The 18,472-nt window shown below is 41.2% G+C and overlaps 1 protein-coding gene across 3 annotated transcripts in view; it reads left to right on the plus strand.

The window, feature by feature from the left end:
- macrod2 (mono-ADP ribosylhydrolase 2) overlaps window positions 1-18,472 on the plus strand; it is a 402,121-nt gene that overhangs the window by 310,850 nt on the left and 72,799 nt on the right. For all 3 annotated transcript variants that reach the window (XM_020094321.2, XM_069538689.1, XM_069538690.1), the window contains exon 8: window positions 3,457-3,530. In XM_020094321.2, coding sequence (XP_019949880.2) covers window positions 3,457-3,530 — 74 coding nt within the window. The remainder of the gene's footprint in view (window positions 1-3,456; window positions 3,531-18,472) is intronic.

Raw genomic sequence — 18,472 nt, forward strand, 5'->3', positions numbered from 1 at the left:
AACCCATAAAACCATATTTTTAAAAAGTTACCAGGGTCGTGTAAAAGTGTCGATAAAGGTGTTTAGCTGATGACTAAGATAGAGGCCAGAGACTCTGTCACTTGGTTGCGTCAGAGATTAGAGAAGGCTCTCTTTTTCTTCATATTAACAAAGGTCCTACATGCCCAAGATCATAGGAATAGAATATGTGAATTCTGTTTTAAGATGGAGCTTCCCTTTGGCGTAGCTCTCTGTGCGGACAGACATAGATGAAAATGAAACTTTCATTTAAAAATAAATTATACAATTATATATATTATATATAACATATCATTATGTATAATTGTGTATTTTATTATATAACAAAATGATATAATTATAAATGATAAAATTATTCTTGGATTGGAGGAACACCAACTGAAAATACCTGGTTATGTTCAGATTTAGTGATTATCGTTTTTCTATAGATTCTCACAAGACACTTTTGTTGCGTTGCCAGAATCCGTAACTGCTATTACATCATTACTGTATTCAAATGTTATTTAAACACATTGCGCCATTTTAACCCTTTGTTCACATGGCACGTGCCACAAAGTCCCCCTCCATGGATGCTGTGTTCTGCCCGGTGATGAAGTAGAGGAGCCATCAGCAGAAATAACACTGCACCACCTGAGTCCTCATCAGTGGCACTGCGCTGCACACATCCCATCAGTGCGCCTCACTAAGACAAATCTCCCTGAGCCATCCATATTCCCAGCATAACAGAGTCGAGTCCAGCCCAGCAGTGCGAGGACCCTGGAGGGTCTCCACCTTCTGAAAGATTAGCTTTCACTGAAACCTCCACACAGCGATCCTAGCAAAGCAGAGAGAAGAGGAGGTGTTGAGGGCAGAAGATAGTAAAAGTAAAACACTGAGCGTTTTCACTGCATGCGTAATTTAACATATAAAATAGTCAGCTCACTCGGTTCTTCTCTAAAGATTATTTTGTGGACATGTTAGTGGATTGTGTTATCTGTGTTAATGCTGCTGTAACAGCTGTGGCCAATAGACAAGGTGGCAGTATCTGTTTCTCAGGATTCTAAACATACTTGGTGGAGCTGACAGGGACAGAGCGACACTAAGAGGAGAAGTTATGGGAGGTAAAGGTAGAGGATCTGCGAAGGAGACAAACGACGAGAGAGAACTGCCGATGCACTTGAGCTGCTGCTGTTGACCTTGGGCCAATGATGTTGCTGCTCAGCAGAGTTCTTCTGGCAGGCACCCCCCAGCCGCACTGACCCCCTTTCTCCAGCTTTCCATCCGACTCCCATTCCTTTGTTTATAACTATCATTCTACTTTCCTTATCTATTTCACTGGCTCTATAGCTCACCTCTTTTCACCTCTTTCCTTTTCAGACCGCATGATTAATAGGCATACTATTCAAATCAATAGAGCATTTGTAGAAACTCCACACTGAATAGATTAAAAGGACTCAATACATCTAACCACTGCTTGTGCCATATTATTATGAATAAGGTCTGTCCTTATCTTGAAAATAAATGCAGCTTCTAAGAGAACAAATTCAGGTCCTTGCTTCTTTGACAATTTACTAATTTATTCTATTTGTCAATGTGCTTACTTCTCTGACACCTCTCATATTATGCATTCTCTACACAGCTGGCCCTAGTCTCCACGGATCTAGTTTTCTTATTTTCTTCATCTTCTGCACATCTGTTTGTCTATGTTACTCGATGTGTGAGCTGAAGTGTCGCTACAGCGGCATATGTGTGCAAACAGATTTCCAAAGGAAACATCACCAGACAGAAAGTGATATCACTGCAAAGGTTAAGTGTGTTTGGGAGACAAGAGGAATCAGGTGACCTGCAAACTGATTTGGCATGCTGGATTAGGTTCTGAGCACGCAGCTCTCAGGGCAGCTTTTGAAGGGCAGGAGCCGTGAACTGGCCATGCACTGTCTGCAGATACTGCCTAACAGAGCCGCAGGAGCAGACTGGCTGTCACCGGCGGCTGGTATGCAGCTCACATCTCGCTTCAACCAGAGCTTGAATAGGAGCTCAGCTCAGCTGCTCTCCCCTTGTCTCAGTGTCACTTAGCCACAAGCGGTAGACAAAGAAAAACAGAAAGAGAGAGACATCAACACAGGTGGGGAAGAGGGTAGATACAGTGTATCTTGACTGCCCAGGCAATAGTTATTGAGAGGCTTTGGCAAAAGATGGTCTGAATCAGGAAATGTAAGGCTAGAGCCTTGTGGCTCTTTATTTTCTTTACATCCGACTTAAAGGGTAGAGGTCGTTGCAGTACTTGTAAGCCTGTTTCATAGGTCATAGAATGTTACAGTCGTGGCAATGACCCAGAAAAAGAAAAATATTTGAGAATACAATAACCAACAGGTTACAACTGAGGCATGGCCCTTGTATGAGTTGATGTGAGTTGAAATTGAGGTCTCGACCTCTGTCGTTAGAGGAGGACTGTCTGCTGCAACCTGTGGTTCCTTGTGGAGGTCAAGGGTTACAATATGGAAGAGCGTCTACTTTAGGATCCTGAACCAGGTCAGTCACGACTGGAACAAAATGGTTTGTTTGCATAGGACATGCAGCGTTATGGATGTTCTTGTAAGGCAGCTTCAAACTTGCCCCAGGATTTATACAGAGGCTTTAGAGTAAACTGCCGTCATCAAGTTTTGTGAGAGGCACAGAGGACCAGACGCAACTATAATTACTTTGAAATGAAAACAAGTGAAACACTACTCTGTGACAGAGTAGCAGATTGTCAGCGCTTTTGGTAATGGCATATATACTCCCGACTGTAGCAAGGCTAGCCGCAGGGCTTTTATAGTCAATAGCTCACTCTTAGTGTTGGGGCTTTGGAAGTTCTCAGCTATGGCTGCAAATGATCTTGACATCAACATCCAGCCATCTTTCCTTAGCTGGCCTCATTAAAAATTAATCACATCACAATCTGTGTGTTTGCGATCGATACCTTGTGTTAAAGCAGTGTTAGGGTTCCTGGACTGCCGCAGCTGTTGTGATTAATTCGATCATTAGCCACACTAGCTTCACTACATTTTCAGTTTGGCAAACTGATAAAATTGGACAGTGTGAATGATCACACTTCCAGTGTTATTTTTCCTTGTAAAGGTAACAAATATACAATTCTACCTGAGGTGGTAATGAACAAGGTGTAATAAAATGTTTATTTGCATATGAGGCACGTGTGTGAACACCTTCTTCCCCTGATACACGTGTGTATGTGTCGTGTTCACACTGTGCATCTGGTAGCTCACGTCTACAGCGGTTTATCAGACAGCTTGTCTCATCTACAAGAGACAAGCAGCTTGTGTTGCTTTGCATTGATGTAGAGATATCGGTTTGTCTGTCTGTTTGCCTGTTTGTGTTTGTCTCCCTCTTGCAGCTGCATGTTGTATACAACCAGTATTGACAATTTTTTCACTCTTTCTGTCTTTCTTTCAACAATAGGATTTCCCAATGAGCCGGCAGCTGAAATCGCTCTGAGCACAGTAAAAAGCTGGATTGAAGAGAATCCTGATAAGGTAGGGCATGCCAGGATCATGCATGTTCAAAACAAACAACTGTCTGAAACTATGCATTTGTGCAGCATCTGGGCATCTAGTACTTTTGTTGAGTTGCTGTAAATGGGGATTATTGGACCACAGCAGAAACACAGATCACCAATTCCCCATGCATTGCCGTATCAGACCTGTCTCACTTGATCAACCATTTGGTTTGTGGTCTGCATGCATATCAAATTAAAAGCCAGTCTGAGACTAATCAGGCCTTAAATGGTCTGTTGACTGTTTAATTGGCCTATGCTGAGGAGAGCTATTAAACCCAGAAGAACATATACACATCAGATGAAATAATCTGAAATTGTTTTTGTATAAGACAAATTGTAATTGTGCCTTCTAAAGGTTAAAGGGTTCATATAGCCTAGAAATATCAGTCAATCATGCTTGGTGATGGGTTGTGCCAAAATAATTTACTTTGTGAAAAACATGCATAAACACAATCAAGTGAAAAGCAGGAGAGTTCATGTAATCTAACAAATAGACAATCATCTTCAATTTTAGTTATCAGGTGAGTTGCTAAAGAGTCTTCATTTGAAATAACCATCACAAAGAGACAAGATCTATCCATCTCCTGTGTGGGGAAAGTGAAATGGATGTGAACATATTAATTTCAAAGCCAAATTTGCAGGAGATTAAGCTGCATGCTGCTGTAAGAGTCTTTACCACGATGAAGGCAACGTCACTGTCATATTATCCAGAGAAATACAAACTGTGGTACGTGAGTTTACAAACATACTTAATTATACTGATTTGGTCTTCAGGCTAAAAATGTTTGGGTTATACTCAATGTGTTATTTTTTACACAAAAATAACCGAACAGATTTACATGAAACTTATCAGGTGGATGTGGTATGGGTCAAGGAAGAAAGCATCCAATTTTGGTTCAGATCCGGATCAGGGGGCAGAACCAGGACAAATTCCAGCATCACTTTCTTTCTGCGATACCATTTCCCCAGGGATTATTTACATGGGTCTTGATAAAAGAACAATTCTGGCATTAGGTAACTGATATCTATGATTTTATGTCTATGTAATTATTTAGTGCAGCTTGATTGAATTTGATGAAGACTGTAAGGCTTTGATGGAGGTATATACAGTCTATTGGATTCTTATCATGTCTAAACAATAATTAAACAGGTCAAATCCATCGTAAAACTGTTATCATGACCAAATTAAAGCTAGGGCTAATTTGAATCAGTGATTAGTTATATTAAGCTTTTACCGGAGCGTGATTATTCAACAACATTAAAACCACATACTGATCTGTGTATGTAATATGCTTTAAAATGGGTATTTATCACCTTTATATATTTTCATTAACTGTTATAATGAAAGAGCTTTGTCCAGTCGTCAGGAGGCTGTTTAAGACTTGCTTGTTTGTGAGTCATTTTTCTTGATGGTTACCTTCAGGGGTCACCTCTGTTTACTGTGCCTCTGTTTATATCCGTCACTGTGGATTGAGGTGTTTTTAAAGCTCACAGCTTGAAGTGCTACAACATCCCTCAGCTGGTGTTATGGATGCTGTGAACAGACAGCCAAATGATACCGAGCTGCTGGATGACTTTGCAGTGGATGTGCTGTGTTTTTGCCACACTTGCTCTCCGCCTGCTTATTGCTTCAACATGCACTTGGGGAATCCATCAACACTCTGGCGTGAAGAAGGATTTATATAGCTTATTGCTGACTGTAAATAACGAGCTAATGTGCAAAGCTGACTTTTGTGGTTGTGTTGTTTCACATCCAAGATTGCTACTTACCATACAGAAGCTGCACTGTCGCACATTAGAGACGATTTTGCGATGCACTGAGTGATAGCTATCCCTGGTGAGGGTAGATCAAGTGGAACGTATTACAATTCATGGAGTGGGGTAGACGTCTGTGGAGGCTTCCCTGAACACAGTTTGGCAAAGCAGTGGCAGCAAAAGCATTTCATCCTTCAGCTCTAACTAGACCAAGAGTGAGAAAGCTTTTAACATGATCAAAGAGAATAAAATGATACATTTTGCCCAGAAGCAAAGCAATATTTCCTGTACATTGGAAAAATCCAATCAAACAGCAGAACAATACACAGAAGCAGGAGGCCCGCACTCTAATTTTCAGTTTATTCACTGTTGCTTAGTGCTTATTTAACTCTGGTGCATCCACTTTTTTTTTTAAAGGATTCATGATGCCAAAAAACATGTCAGTGTAGTTTTTATCAGTGAGAAATAGGGAATTTAAGGAGAATTTAGATGATCGTCTGGTATCATTTCATAATGCCTGAAGGAGAAGAGTGAAGCCTTTTCTGTCAGTTATGTTAGCATTTTGCTGCAAATAAAATGTTAAGATGAATGCCCGCTGCTTTGTTTGATATGTTTTAGAAATCCAATTTATCACCTCAGCGTTTACTCAATTGACACATCCAGTGTCAACATGATTAATGACTGACATGTTTTTGTTTCAGGCTGCATCAACTCAGTGTCAAATTTATCAGCTGCCAATTGTTTACTGCGTGTTCTGGTCTTACCAGGAGCTTACAGTCAATAAAGACATCCATAAAGGAAGCCTTGCCAGTACAGTGATGTGCAAGCTGTTGTTTTATACCATGGCTTGCAAAATTTCAGTATTGCTGCAGCAGCAGCTCATATCACAGATTGCACAGAGCTTCCCAAAGATAGAGGCAGAATAAGAGGTTTGAAGCCCAGTTTATCATGCAAAGAACAATAGGACTAGATTGCTCCGCTCGCTCACCTCCAGCTCTTTGCTCTTGGCCCCGAAGAGCCACTGTTGTGGGCGTCCACAGAGGCGAGTCATTTCAGGGCCATGATAAGGGCTCTGCTTTAGGGAAGATACTGTGCTATTGTGGCTGAATTTCAGCACAATGGGCTGGCTGTGGATCTAACACACTCTGGGGTGGCAGGGTACAGGCCACGGGCCCCCTCCGCAACCCCGCCCCCCCCAGAGACACACACTCACTGACATGATAGCATTGTCCGCTTATGTCCATCCGTTAATGTGTGTGCACTTGTGGTACCCAGTTGAGATACATGTGCATCTGGCAGGTTGTCGTAGCACACCAAACGATTGAACTTTGATTGTTCACTGATTGAAATGTGTTCACAAGAGGCTCTGAGGTCTGCGAACACTGGCACGGTGCATGTGTTTGTGTGTGTGAGAGAGAGATGGAGAAAGAGAGGGAGGGAGAGAAAAAAGAAGAGGACACTGTGATTGATTAGCAGTGAATTTATCTCCCAGGCCAACACATTGTAGCCCTGATGCACTCACCAGCGCATAAAGGGCCCCAATGCCAGTGTGAAATTTACCCCTAAAAGCACCTAGACTTCCTTTGTGGAAGAATAAACAGCCTCGCCGTGGTCAGGGAGAACAGATCCTTTAATCTAGAGAGACTCGAGCACAGAAATTATCCTTCAGATCACAACAGATGAAAGAATAAGGGAGGTCAACCTCTGCTTCCCTTTATCCTCTGCACGAAGAAAAGGAAAAGAATATGTGGGTATGTGTAAACAACAGACCAGGAGGTTCTAATGTCTTCAAAAATGTATAAGGGCTTGCAGACACAGAGGCTGTGACAACCCCACACAAAACCAGCTCTCCATATGGTGCTGCAGCAGTTGCCTCCTGGTCACAGGATACTCGCCCCTCCACTCATCTGGCTTTGGTTTATTTTTCATTTTCAGATCTAATTTGGTTTAATTCAGGCTTACATAGGTTTAATCTGCAGATGAAAAATGTGGTCTGACACTTTATTTGGCTGCCACGGATGTGCTCTGGATGGCCAAGCTTTTTAATGAAGCGTTTCGAGGGCCAGGGAGCCCAGCATTACTGACACAGACTGAACACTTGAGACAGATTGGGAGTCTGTAATAAGCTCTGCTGCACTGCGCTGCTCGGACAAAATTGATGTGTAGAGATTTCACCTTTCAACATCTCTCTGGTCTGGGCTTTACTATTAAGCACTGCGGTGTGCCGATGACACTCCCAAAACAGGTGTTTACATCCCCTTCGCTGTTCTGTGAATGATCTGTTTACCTTCGTAGCATTTGTCATTTAAGACGCCAGATAATAAATCCTGTCTCACGCCAAGTCTGGAGACTTAAAGGTGATTTGTGACAAATGTCAAGTGACTCTTAGGAATGAATACAGTATGGTGGATGTTTTGTATGGTTGTTTTTCTGTGTGGATGAAAATCTGTTTACGAGGCTCAGTATTGGCAGCTACAACGTGACTACATTGAGGCATTCATTGTCATTCAGCTGAATAAAATGGATGTTTGCCACTATCAAGGCTATATTTTGCACATCACCTTAAGAAAATGTGGAGTGCATTTTTGTGTATTGTGACCAGCTTTATCTTAAAAGCATGGCACACAAGCAGTGAACTACGGTTGTGCTCCCTGAGTTTGTTTATCACCTACTATACATGATGGTTAAAATGATGATGAATTTACCTCAGCAACCACAAAGAGAAAATAGATTCAGAGTCTCACTGCCTGAAAAAAAACTGCCTAGTGGTTGTCTAAATAGTCAGAAACAAAAGAAATCTGGTTGTGTGGACACTTCATCATTACAACCAAGTGACCATTTTGTTTCTGGTCAAGTACATCTGTCATGGGCTTTAACAGCAACTGGTAGAGGTTGTTGAATTAATTTTTGATGCGCATGTTTTACTTGTTGTTTTCTTGCATTGCACCAGCAAATGTCTATTCAGTCCCATGATTACAACACAGTTCCATCTTGGTTTATTTAGATGAGAAAATCTTGTTTCTCACCATCCAGGAGTCTTCGGTCGCTCTTTTGACTCAGGAGAGACTTATGTTTGGCCAAACTGCCATTCAGCCCTTAACCGTGTTGGCTGTTGTGATGGTGGTCCTTCTGAAAGTTTCTTATTGGGTTCTTGTTCACCTCTGCTATCAACGCTCCTCTCCCCCCAATTGTTCAGCTTGGCCAGAAGCCCCCACGAAGAGTACTGGTTGTTCCAGATGTTTTTTCCATTCTAGCACAATGGAGGCCACAGTGGTTTGGAAACCTTTAATGTGGTTGGACTCAATACAATCAAGGTGTAGCAAGAACTTAAAGATGATCAAGAGAAAAGGGAGGCATATAGTTATAGAAAACTGTCTAAATAATAGTATACACACATCACACATATCCAAATACACAATTAGATTAGAGTGTGAACTGCAGTTCAGCTTGAAGTGATGAAAGAAGTTGGAAAACTGACAGTTACTGGAACACAAGCTAACACTAAGTGGGGCGGCACTTCAGCTCCCTGTTGATGCGTTGCCTCTTCATGGTGTTTTTGTTGTCTAGTATCCAATGCAAAGACTTAGCCAAGTGTTGCATCTGCAGCCGAGAGAGGCACAAATTTGCTCCACGCATGCCTCAAGGATGCTGATGTGGCGCTGATGGTTTGTGCAACTGGCATGGTGTTCAAAGCCAGCACTGGTCTTTTGAAGTCAGTGTCTAGCCCCTTTGAATCGTTTGCTGTGACTGAGAGCATCAGGGAGATATGGTCGGATCAGGAGCTGAGAGCGTGACTAAATACTTGGCTCTACATGCACAAACTGTATTGTCTGGTGTCAATGGAGACACAGTTTGACCCCAGAGATCTTTGTTTTCTCTTCAGACTCTGTCAGACACCTGCTGATTTGTCCAAAGTAATGCAGGTTTGAATGCCTTATTAGTTTTTCTCTGTCAGAGAATTACTTTTCTGGCACCAATGCATGCCATGAAGTCTAATACATTAGTGGCAGCCATTTGGCCCAAGGCAGCAGAATAGGGATTTTATGACTTTTATGATCTGAGGATTTTATTATCTGGCTCACTCTGTTTAATGCGATGTGTGCTCTTTGATTCCCTTAATCCCAGGTGGGTGTAGTTAAGAACTACTAGTTTCAGTGTTTGAGATTTAAGATTGGGATTGGGATCCATTTTCTGAAGTGACACTAGAGGAAGGTATTTCCTAAATATTAAATATTCAGCTATTAGCGCTTAATGTTATCTGCAGAATGAAAAGCAGTTTTGATTGACTGTCAACAATAAAGACTTTTTTATAATGAGCAGCAGATGCTAAAGTATTTTCAGTGTTTATCTGGATAATTTTGTCCGACCTCTTCGGAGGAATCCTTAATAGAAAAGGGATTAAGCCTATCGTCTCATTATCTTGTCCAACAACCGGTGTTGCTTTACTCCTGGCTATTGTGGAATGATCACCTAATTCTCTGATGTAAGGTGACTTTGAGTCCTCAGTTCTGAACAATGAATGCTCTGTCGTGGTAGAGTACTACAATAAAAAGCTTTAAATGTAAACATTATGGCTGTTATTCCAGAGTTACCAGACAAGCACCAAACACTATAAAACAATTCATAATTTGTCTTTATGGATAATACACCTTTCTGGTGCTTTCTTGAGATAGTTAAAGACTTGTTTCATGGTGAAAAAGACCTTTACTAAGATGTTTAGTTGTTAGAAACTGGTGTTTCTGCCTCTCCTGCACATGCACTCAGCCAAACACTAAGTGCTGCCACTGTACTGCACTACAACACCTGGACAGTGAGATATGATGCCCTCTGAGTTGAGGTCTCTCTGTTCCCACAGACACTATAGTCCTACCTCCATGCTTACAGTGCTGGAACAAGCTATCTTAATGACATGCTAATTGATTTAGTGTAGCACAGATAGCGCCAGGCTGGCACACTGTGATAAAGCAAGAGTGGCTTTAGCTATAGTGTTTCTTAAGAGGACAGGAGACTCATCAAACTACCACCTTGTTCTATTCACTCTATTTTAGCACAATTTTACAGTGTCACACCCCAGGCTGGAGCATGGAGACCTTTACCGTGAAGGTGTTTTGTGTGTTTATAGTGTTTGTGTGTTCGGAAAATTTAGTATATGCTCTTGTAAGTACAGTACATGACCCAGTAAGCTCATTTTAAGACTGCCACAAGTTCAGACAACACAAAAACACGCGCAAATACACACAGACACACACAGACATCACACACATACACAAAATCCTCTGCTGTGTTGACACAAGAACATTCATCACAGCCATTAATTATGTAGTCTATCTATGGCCTGCAGAAACAGATAGTGATGAAAAACATTATGACTACTCCACTGTCCTCTCACTCACTTGTGCTGACATTAAGCCATAAAGTCTGGGACACTCAAATAACCTTGGTTAATATTTAGACTGTAATTAGCTGCCTATTGATGACTAGGCACAAAGAAAAACACTCACACAGTTATGAAATGAATATGTACAGTTCAAGGATTGCATTGGCTTGCAGTGATAATTTATTACATTGGTTACCAGTATCAAATTTTAAGCACAAGTTAAAATTCTGTTTCTATTTATGAGTTATTTGGGGGGTTTTTTTTAGTTTCATTTGTGGATTTTTCAAGAAAAAAGGCACAGATCTTGATGAAAACAGGCTTATTAAGAGGACTAATATCTATGATTATGTGCAATTCTGTGCTCAATTTGAGCTTTGGCGGAGGTTTGCACTTTAAGTGCTATTCAAGGTTAATTTAGTGCTGAGTTGCTGTATTGCCCGCAGACAAAGAATTCAACTATATAGAAACGTTTTGGCGAGTACTGTTAGGTAAAAAATGGCTTGGCTAGTTATGTTGCATTCACACAATAAGCAACATGATTACCCAATAACCAGAAGGCAATATAATGTACAGCTTATTGACCAGAAAATGATGGGTTATGGGTTGGTAAGCATGATTGTGAGCTCCCAAGCTGTCTTGTTTTCTTACTAGTATGTTTTTTGTGTATGTTTTCTAGCACCTGCAAAATAAATGAGGGGTTGAACAGTCCCATCTTCCTAAATTTAATTTGAAACATTTTATTTGAAAAGTCAAAGACAATAATATTTCAGAAATAAAGTTGGTTGATCCACCATTAGGCCAACATATGGGGCAATGGACTGTGACATAATGAAAGGCAATAAATGTTCAACCTTCCCGTTCAAATATTTTTACCTGCCTCAGGTCACTGTTAATATAGTCGCAGCTTTCTCTTTCACAATTTAGTTGGTTATTGGTGCCCTTCTTATCAACACACTTACTTTGCTTTTGTGAATATATGACTTATTGCTACAGGCTACAATGTGCATCTTTCTGTATGGGGAGCACATCTGCAGGATCTCCCTGTGCAACCCATGTTGCAGGATTGAGGCTCGGTCCAGGGAGGAGGGGTGGAGACCACCAAAGCGATTACTTTAGCTGTTGCTGTGTGATTGCACGGTCTCTGGCATGTGATTAGGGAGAATGGGGACATATCTCTCACCATCTCAAAGTGGGATCAAATCAGCCTCAAAGCCTGGCCTCAGGCAGTGATGCATTTGAAAGTCAATCTTTTATTTCTAAGCATAAATTACTTGATCAGGCCACATTTTTGCCCAAGGTTGTATTCAGAAGTAAGGGTTGTCACAGTTAGAGGGTAGAACGTCTAATATTTGCATATGTCATGTTACCCATGTCCCCATTTGATTCATTAGGGTTTAATTTCTCCACAGAATATAAAAAAGTTCCAACATTTTTGACACAAATAATTTGCCTGCGTTTTTAAGGCTCACTTATGCTGCCTTTACATATGTGAGGAGGTATGTTACATACCTCCATGTGTCTTTTTACATTTCTTCCTCATGTCTTATGGTCATCTCACTTGTAATGTTGGCTGCACTGTCCCCCATGATGTCTGTTGGTACTGCTCTGTTTTGTCTGTTTCGACTGTATCCATGAGCATTAGGCATGCACAAATATGGACAAAATGAATGCAGAGTACAGACAGCAGGCTCCATCCATATCTAATAGTGCACATAAATGAGCCTGTAGTCACTCGCCTTTCCCATGAGATTCCATTTTAAATCTACATTGAACCATATAAGGTCTCTGGTCATAGTCATAGCAATGTACAGGGAGTTGTTTAAAATCAGACAAAAGGAACCACATTTCCAGGGATGCCCAGTTGAATCAGTGAACCATTAAGGGGTGTAAATGCTCTTCAAAGTTGTGTGAAAGGTTAAAGCTGTGGGTCAGTTTGAGTCATGCTGAGTTCTGAAGAGCTATTCCCCCTCGCAGTTTGCTTAACCTGAGAGAGCTTTCTATCGAGCTGCAGGAGTAGAGATGTTTAAAGCTGTGGGTCAGTGCGTGTCATTACCATGTGTGATTATGAACACACAGCATGACCCTCTCTCACAGCTCTAACCTTACCTCCCCTGCGTCTAACAAGCCTTAAAATGTTGTCATTGTTTGACACATTCTCCTTTACTGATCATCTCCACAGTGCTGACTGACAGTCAAGCGAGGCTCGTACAGTAGGAGTGGTACAGGTTGTAACTCAATGGTACTTGGGGTCAGCTTCATGTTAGACAAGGTTGGCAAATATAACGGAGGCGCTTGCTGCAGTGTGAAGGCTGTAGGGATAGAATTTGGAAAACTGGTATTGCTATAGGCAGGGGTGACAAGGCTTAGAGACAACCAAGTGTGTTTACGCCACATTACTATGCAAATGCGAAAAATAATCAAACAGAGCGGCTATACTTTTTCTGATGTTTGTTGTAGCTGTTTATGTTAACAGTGTGACCCAAGCTTGAACTGTCATCTGAGCTGTCTCCTCTTTGCCTTGTGCGCTGGTCCCAGACTGGATGCTATGTGCCGTTTCCCCCAGGCTGTCTGAAGTAATCAAAGGAGGGCAGCATTAATTGCTTGACCCTGGCTGGAAGCCAGGTGGTCTGGGATGGATCTTCACCTGCCTGGGGAAAGGTCGCCCCTCAACATCTCATGCCCCAGCCTCCTTTCTTTTCTCCCCCCTACCTTCTGCCACAACCAAAACACCAGGAAGTTACTGTCCGTTCTCTGAAGGGATGCAGCAAAGTCACCCCAGCCAAATGCCCGTCTTATTTCCCAAGCAGCAATGCATCTAAACTCAAAGAGTAATAACTTTCCATTTGAAATAATAGCTAGAATTGGAATTGGGCCTGCCCGCTTTCCATAAACCTATTTCAGACAATGGTCCCATTCCTATTACACAATGTCTGTCTCTATACCCCGACATAAACATCTTAGGAGGTGCTGTTCCAGGAAGGGCAGGGGTTTGTCTGACTTATGGCTGATACATTCATCAAGCTCGTGCCAAGCCAATATCACACTGTCAGAGGGGACCATGTGGCATTCTATCACCATGAGAGGCTGTGACAGAACAAGTCCTTTTCCATTACACTCTCTCAGGGCAATCTCTGATATTGCCTCTCTGCTCCTCTGTAATGCTGTTTATTTCAGTATGTTTGCACTGGTGCATTCTACTTTGCTGGGTTTCCCTGTCTGGGCTCCAATCAGTATGAATTTACATGAACTTGACCAGTACGGTATCAGTAATGTGAGAGTGAGGACTTCCTCCCCTCATTTTTAAAAACTGAGAGCAACATAAATGCCACATTTTTTAAAATTTATTATTCCCTGTATTTCAGCGTGAAAAACTGTAATAGGGTAATAAACTGTATTACTATTTCAAATCAATAAATGGGCCTGCATAAATTCCTGTACACTCACCTGCTTTCTCATTAAAGGCAAACTGCAGTGCAGGACTGGAGGTTCTTCCATCTGTAGCTGCCTAAATTCCTCATTCTCATTTAATAATCTGACAAAGGTTTCTTCCTCCTTATCCCAGACATGTAAAAAAGTACGCAGCCTTTCCTATCACTCTGTATTCTCTGTCGCGTTTCCTCTTTTTTATTCGGTGGGGCTGTTAAGAAGCTGTTGTCCTGTAGAGTGGTCCCCAGTACACTCCTGTTTTCTCCTAGCCTGGAGCACTGAATCACTATTTATGTGCTGAACTTTGACAGTACACTAGAGTCTGTTCCAGCTTGCCCAGCATAGCTGAAGCAGAGTTGCTAGGAACTTTTATTTGTATTTTCATTCTATGACTTTCTCTTGGCTGAGCAAAAGGTGGACTAGAGTGGAGTTAAGTAAGAGTAAAATGTGAGATTATAATCAAAATATTATCAGAGGCTGCATCTTAGTGAAAATGTACAGTGAAAACCAAAATATTTTATTACACACATACATTTCTTTTCACTGAAAAAAAATCTATTCTCTACTGAGTGCTAAAATTAAAACCTACCGCTTCATGGAGTAATCGTAATAGATTTGTTTTCAGTCATGTGATGAAAAGCACTCTGTCACACGAACATCACAGATAGAGATGTTCCTTAAACCTTTGATAGACATTTAATCTAATCTGAAGGATACAGAGTAGTGGATCATTAATGGAATATGTTTTTTTCTAGTTGTCTCATACATTTTAGAAATATCATAAAAAATTCAATATAAATGAGTTTCAATGCTCAGCTGCATCAAAGACAGTAAAAAGACAATTTAAAATAACCACCTACATGGAAATGTCTGTCTTTGAGGACCATCTATCCTATTAAATGCATTGGCGAGGCTTTTAATGATGTTTGAATATGTAGTATGTCCCATTTGAGACTTTGTGTATATTCTGCATTGAGATCTTTTTTTAAAATAATTTTTAAAGATCACCATTAAAATTTACATTTGTTGCACTGGGTGCCCAGATGGATGATTAAACACGATACATTTTGTAATACTCACAGATCTGAAACAAAGGTGCCAAAATAAGTTGATGTAGTCTACATATCTTTCTCAACAGTTTTGATATGCTAGATATTTGTACTTGTTCTTTGAGCCAAGTCAACCTTCACAACAGCTCGAAGAATTTCATTATTTTAAGATGAGCATTTGGGACATTTTGAATTTGCTATGTCACCAGTGCTCGTCTCATATCAAGTGTAATCGCAACAATATCATTTGCAAGGTAAATCACAAACAACAGCAGCACAATCTGAATCTCCTCTGTGTTGAGTGTTGTTTTTGTTTATGTAGCATCATTGTTGTGGTATGGTCTTTTACATCACTGCTGCCTGGTGGACTGGAGTGTACCTGCTTGTTGTAAATGTTACTTGTTCACCGGGATAATTTGTCTAATCTCCTCTGGTCTTTAGAAACACACATGAACACTGGTCTGCTGGAACCTTTTAGTTCTTTGAAAAAAACGATAATGGGACTAAACGTTCAGTACTTTATGTCAAAATGCAGCAATATTGTGTGATCATTGATGTGCTGTAAAAATGTTGGCCTACTTAAAAAACAGGATTGTACTGCACTGCAGGAAAACTGTAGAAAAAATAGTTTGGGATAAAGCTCTTTCATAATGACTAGTAGTTGAAGTAAATGTTCTCTGCTGAGCCCATAATGAGTTTTTGTAGATATACTCATGATAATACTGAGATTTGAAATATGAATTCATTAGCAAGGTTGTGGTCATCAGGTAGAGTGATGCCAGTAGTTGCTGTATTAGTGCTGCATTATAATATGGCTCTAGCCAATGTAGAGTGCAATCACTCATAAGTCAGTGTCTAATACTGGTATTGAGGTGTAGTGAGGGTCCCTGTCACTACATGCTGAGCTGTTGTTTGTGAGACTCCTGCTTTACCGGCCTGTTTGTGCAAAGTGATGAAATATTGTAACAGGTTTAGCTTATTCTGGCTTCTGGCAGGGAGGCTGAATGCAGCCTGTGCTTTAGTTCAAAGCATAACAATTATTAAATATGCTGTCAGCCGGGCTCTCACATTCACAGCCGAGCCCTTGGTCGGAGATGTTGTCCTGTATATCATAAAACAAGATGGGCTATAATGAAGATAGACAGACTGTCTGAGCCGTGACCTTCAGAGTACTTGAGCTCGCCTCTCTCTCCAAATACCGAGAGTTTTTCTCTCCCTCTCTGATAAATCCACTATCCTCAGGTGTTTTTTTCAGAACCTTCTGTTTATGTTATACTGGCTCCAGACTTAAGAGGAACAATTTATGTATGCCTTAAAAAAAAAATTACAAAAAACTACAATGCAAATTGAACACCCACTTTGTGTCTGCAGCTGTCAAGGCACACGACATTAAAGTATGACCAGCGGGAAGCATCAGCATTGTCACTTTGATCCTCGTCCGACCGACAGATTGAGAGAGATCTCTGGAAGGCTTTAAGCTTTGTCGCCATTTGAGTTCTCTCAACACGACCTGATAAGACCCCATTCATCCTCACTCCCTTGATCAGCCGACCAGGGGTTGGACTATAACCAGATTCAGCCTGTCACATTATGGCGGAGACTTCAGACATGCTACTGTCTAAACATGCCACTGACGTAAGGCTCAGTGGCAGCTCGTGGTCTGGCTCTTGCAGGGAGATGATTACTTAATGGAGTTCACAAAGACATCTTCCAAGGCTGGGGTTAAGTATAGATTGAAGATGCATGTACAGTGTGTATGCCTGTTGATGTACAGCACATCAGGATACTGCTGTATCACATTATATGGCATTTATTGATCCCCATTTGCAGTGGGAGTCGATTCTAAATTGTTTCAAGCTAGCGCGGCGTCAGTTTGAGTGCTACAAACAAATCGTTTCTTTCTGGGTGCATGCTGGGCCTTGTGTTGCTGGCCTGAGAGAGCTGCGTCATCTGACAGCTTTGTGGTTTCTTCTGACAGAGCAGACTTATTTATGTCTCTCATCCTCTTTGCTGCCTCTCTGAAGGTCTGTGCAACAAACCACAGAGACTGCACGGCTCTTGACAGGGTGTAAGACTACAAAGCCCTCACACTCATTTTTGACTGGCAGCAGCCAACCTCCGATTTCCATGTTTTCTGCCGCCATGAAATCTGTCTCTTAGCAGGTTCTTGACATGTTTGATGTAAAGATGTTATGGTTTTATTACAAGCCTGGAAATAGTGGGGACTAATATTTTAGTCTGTGCCCGTGAATTTAGTAATAACTGTAAATCAGCAGGGGATATTTCTCTCTAATTTTTCTTTTAGTGTTAACTTTATAGCAGTGAAAAAGTAGTTATATTGCAGTCTTTTCCTGCACCAGAGTAATACTGTCATTCTGTATAATTTTATTTTTGGAAATCCATTATATATTGGCCAATATGCCAATTTAAGTCTAATATTTCAGACAAAACATTGGATTCGTTGAGATGTGTAATATTCCATTAATAATGGTGTTAATATAGGGCTCTGTGATGGCACACCAAATGGCCTAAGAGTAATGAAATTTGTCTCACAGTCATACCTCAGTCCACCATTCATCTTGGGATTGCAATTCCGGGAGTGGTTTTGAGGAGAAAATTAAAAAGAAAATTGAAAGAATTTCAATTAAGTAATTTGCTGAATTGGAGAGAAAATGGCAGTGATGTGGAAAAGGCTTTTAATCTTGGTGAGCCACCTCTTGTTTCATTAAGCTCATATCCCCTGCTTATCTCACTAATCATTCCTCCCAATGCCAGCAGTCTTGATTTTTAATGAACCCATTATATGTCCTGATTCAGTCCACCAGGAGTGGCAGACGCACAGTATGCGTATGAAGTGGGCTGGAAACAATCAGAGTACAATCAGGCTGTCGCGATGATACCGCGGCCCAGTTAGAAATGGAGATAAAAATTACACAAGAAATGCCCAGCGTTGCTTGGGGGAGGCCAAACAGACTGCTGCCAGGACAAGAAAAATAAATACTCTGCTAAGAAAACTCCACGGAGTTCCTGTGCCTGTGAGAGGAGGCTCGGTCTCAGAGGCGTCGATGTCGAGCTGTTTGCATCATTACGAAGTTGTTGCTGGAAGATTGTCAGTATTAGAGAGGCTGTGTTGAATCATCTCTGTGAGTGAAAAGTCATGACTACTAGACTGGTTTTGAAGCACAAAGAGAAGGTCCAGTTAAATGTAGCCGCCAGTGCAAATATTGCCCCTAACTGTAGAAACATTATTTAGTGTGTCATGAACAGAGTGGAACTACAGCTGAAGGAGGGAGAGGATTGGCTGCTGTTTCT

This window comes from Paralichthys olivaceus, chromosome 14, assembly GCF_024713975.1.
Source record: "Paralichthys olivaceus isolate ysfri-2021 chromosome 14, ASM2471397v2, whole genome shotgun sequence".
In the NCBI taxonomy this organism is placed as follows: Eukaryota; Metazoa; Chordata; class Actinopteri; order Pleuronectiformes; family Paralichthyidae; genus Paralichthys; species Paralichthys olivaceus.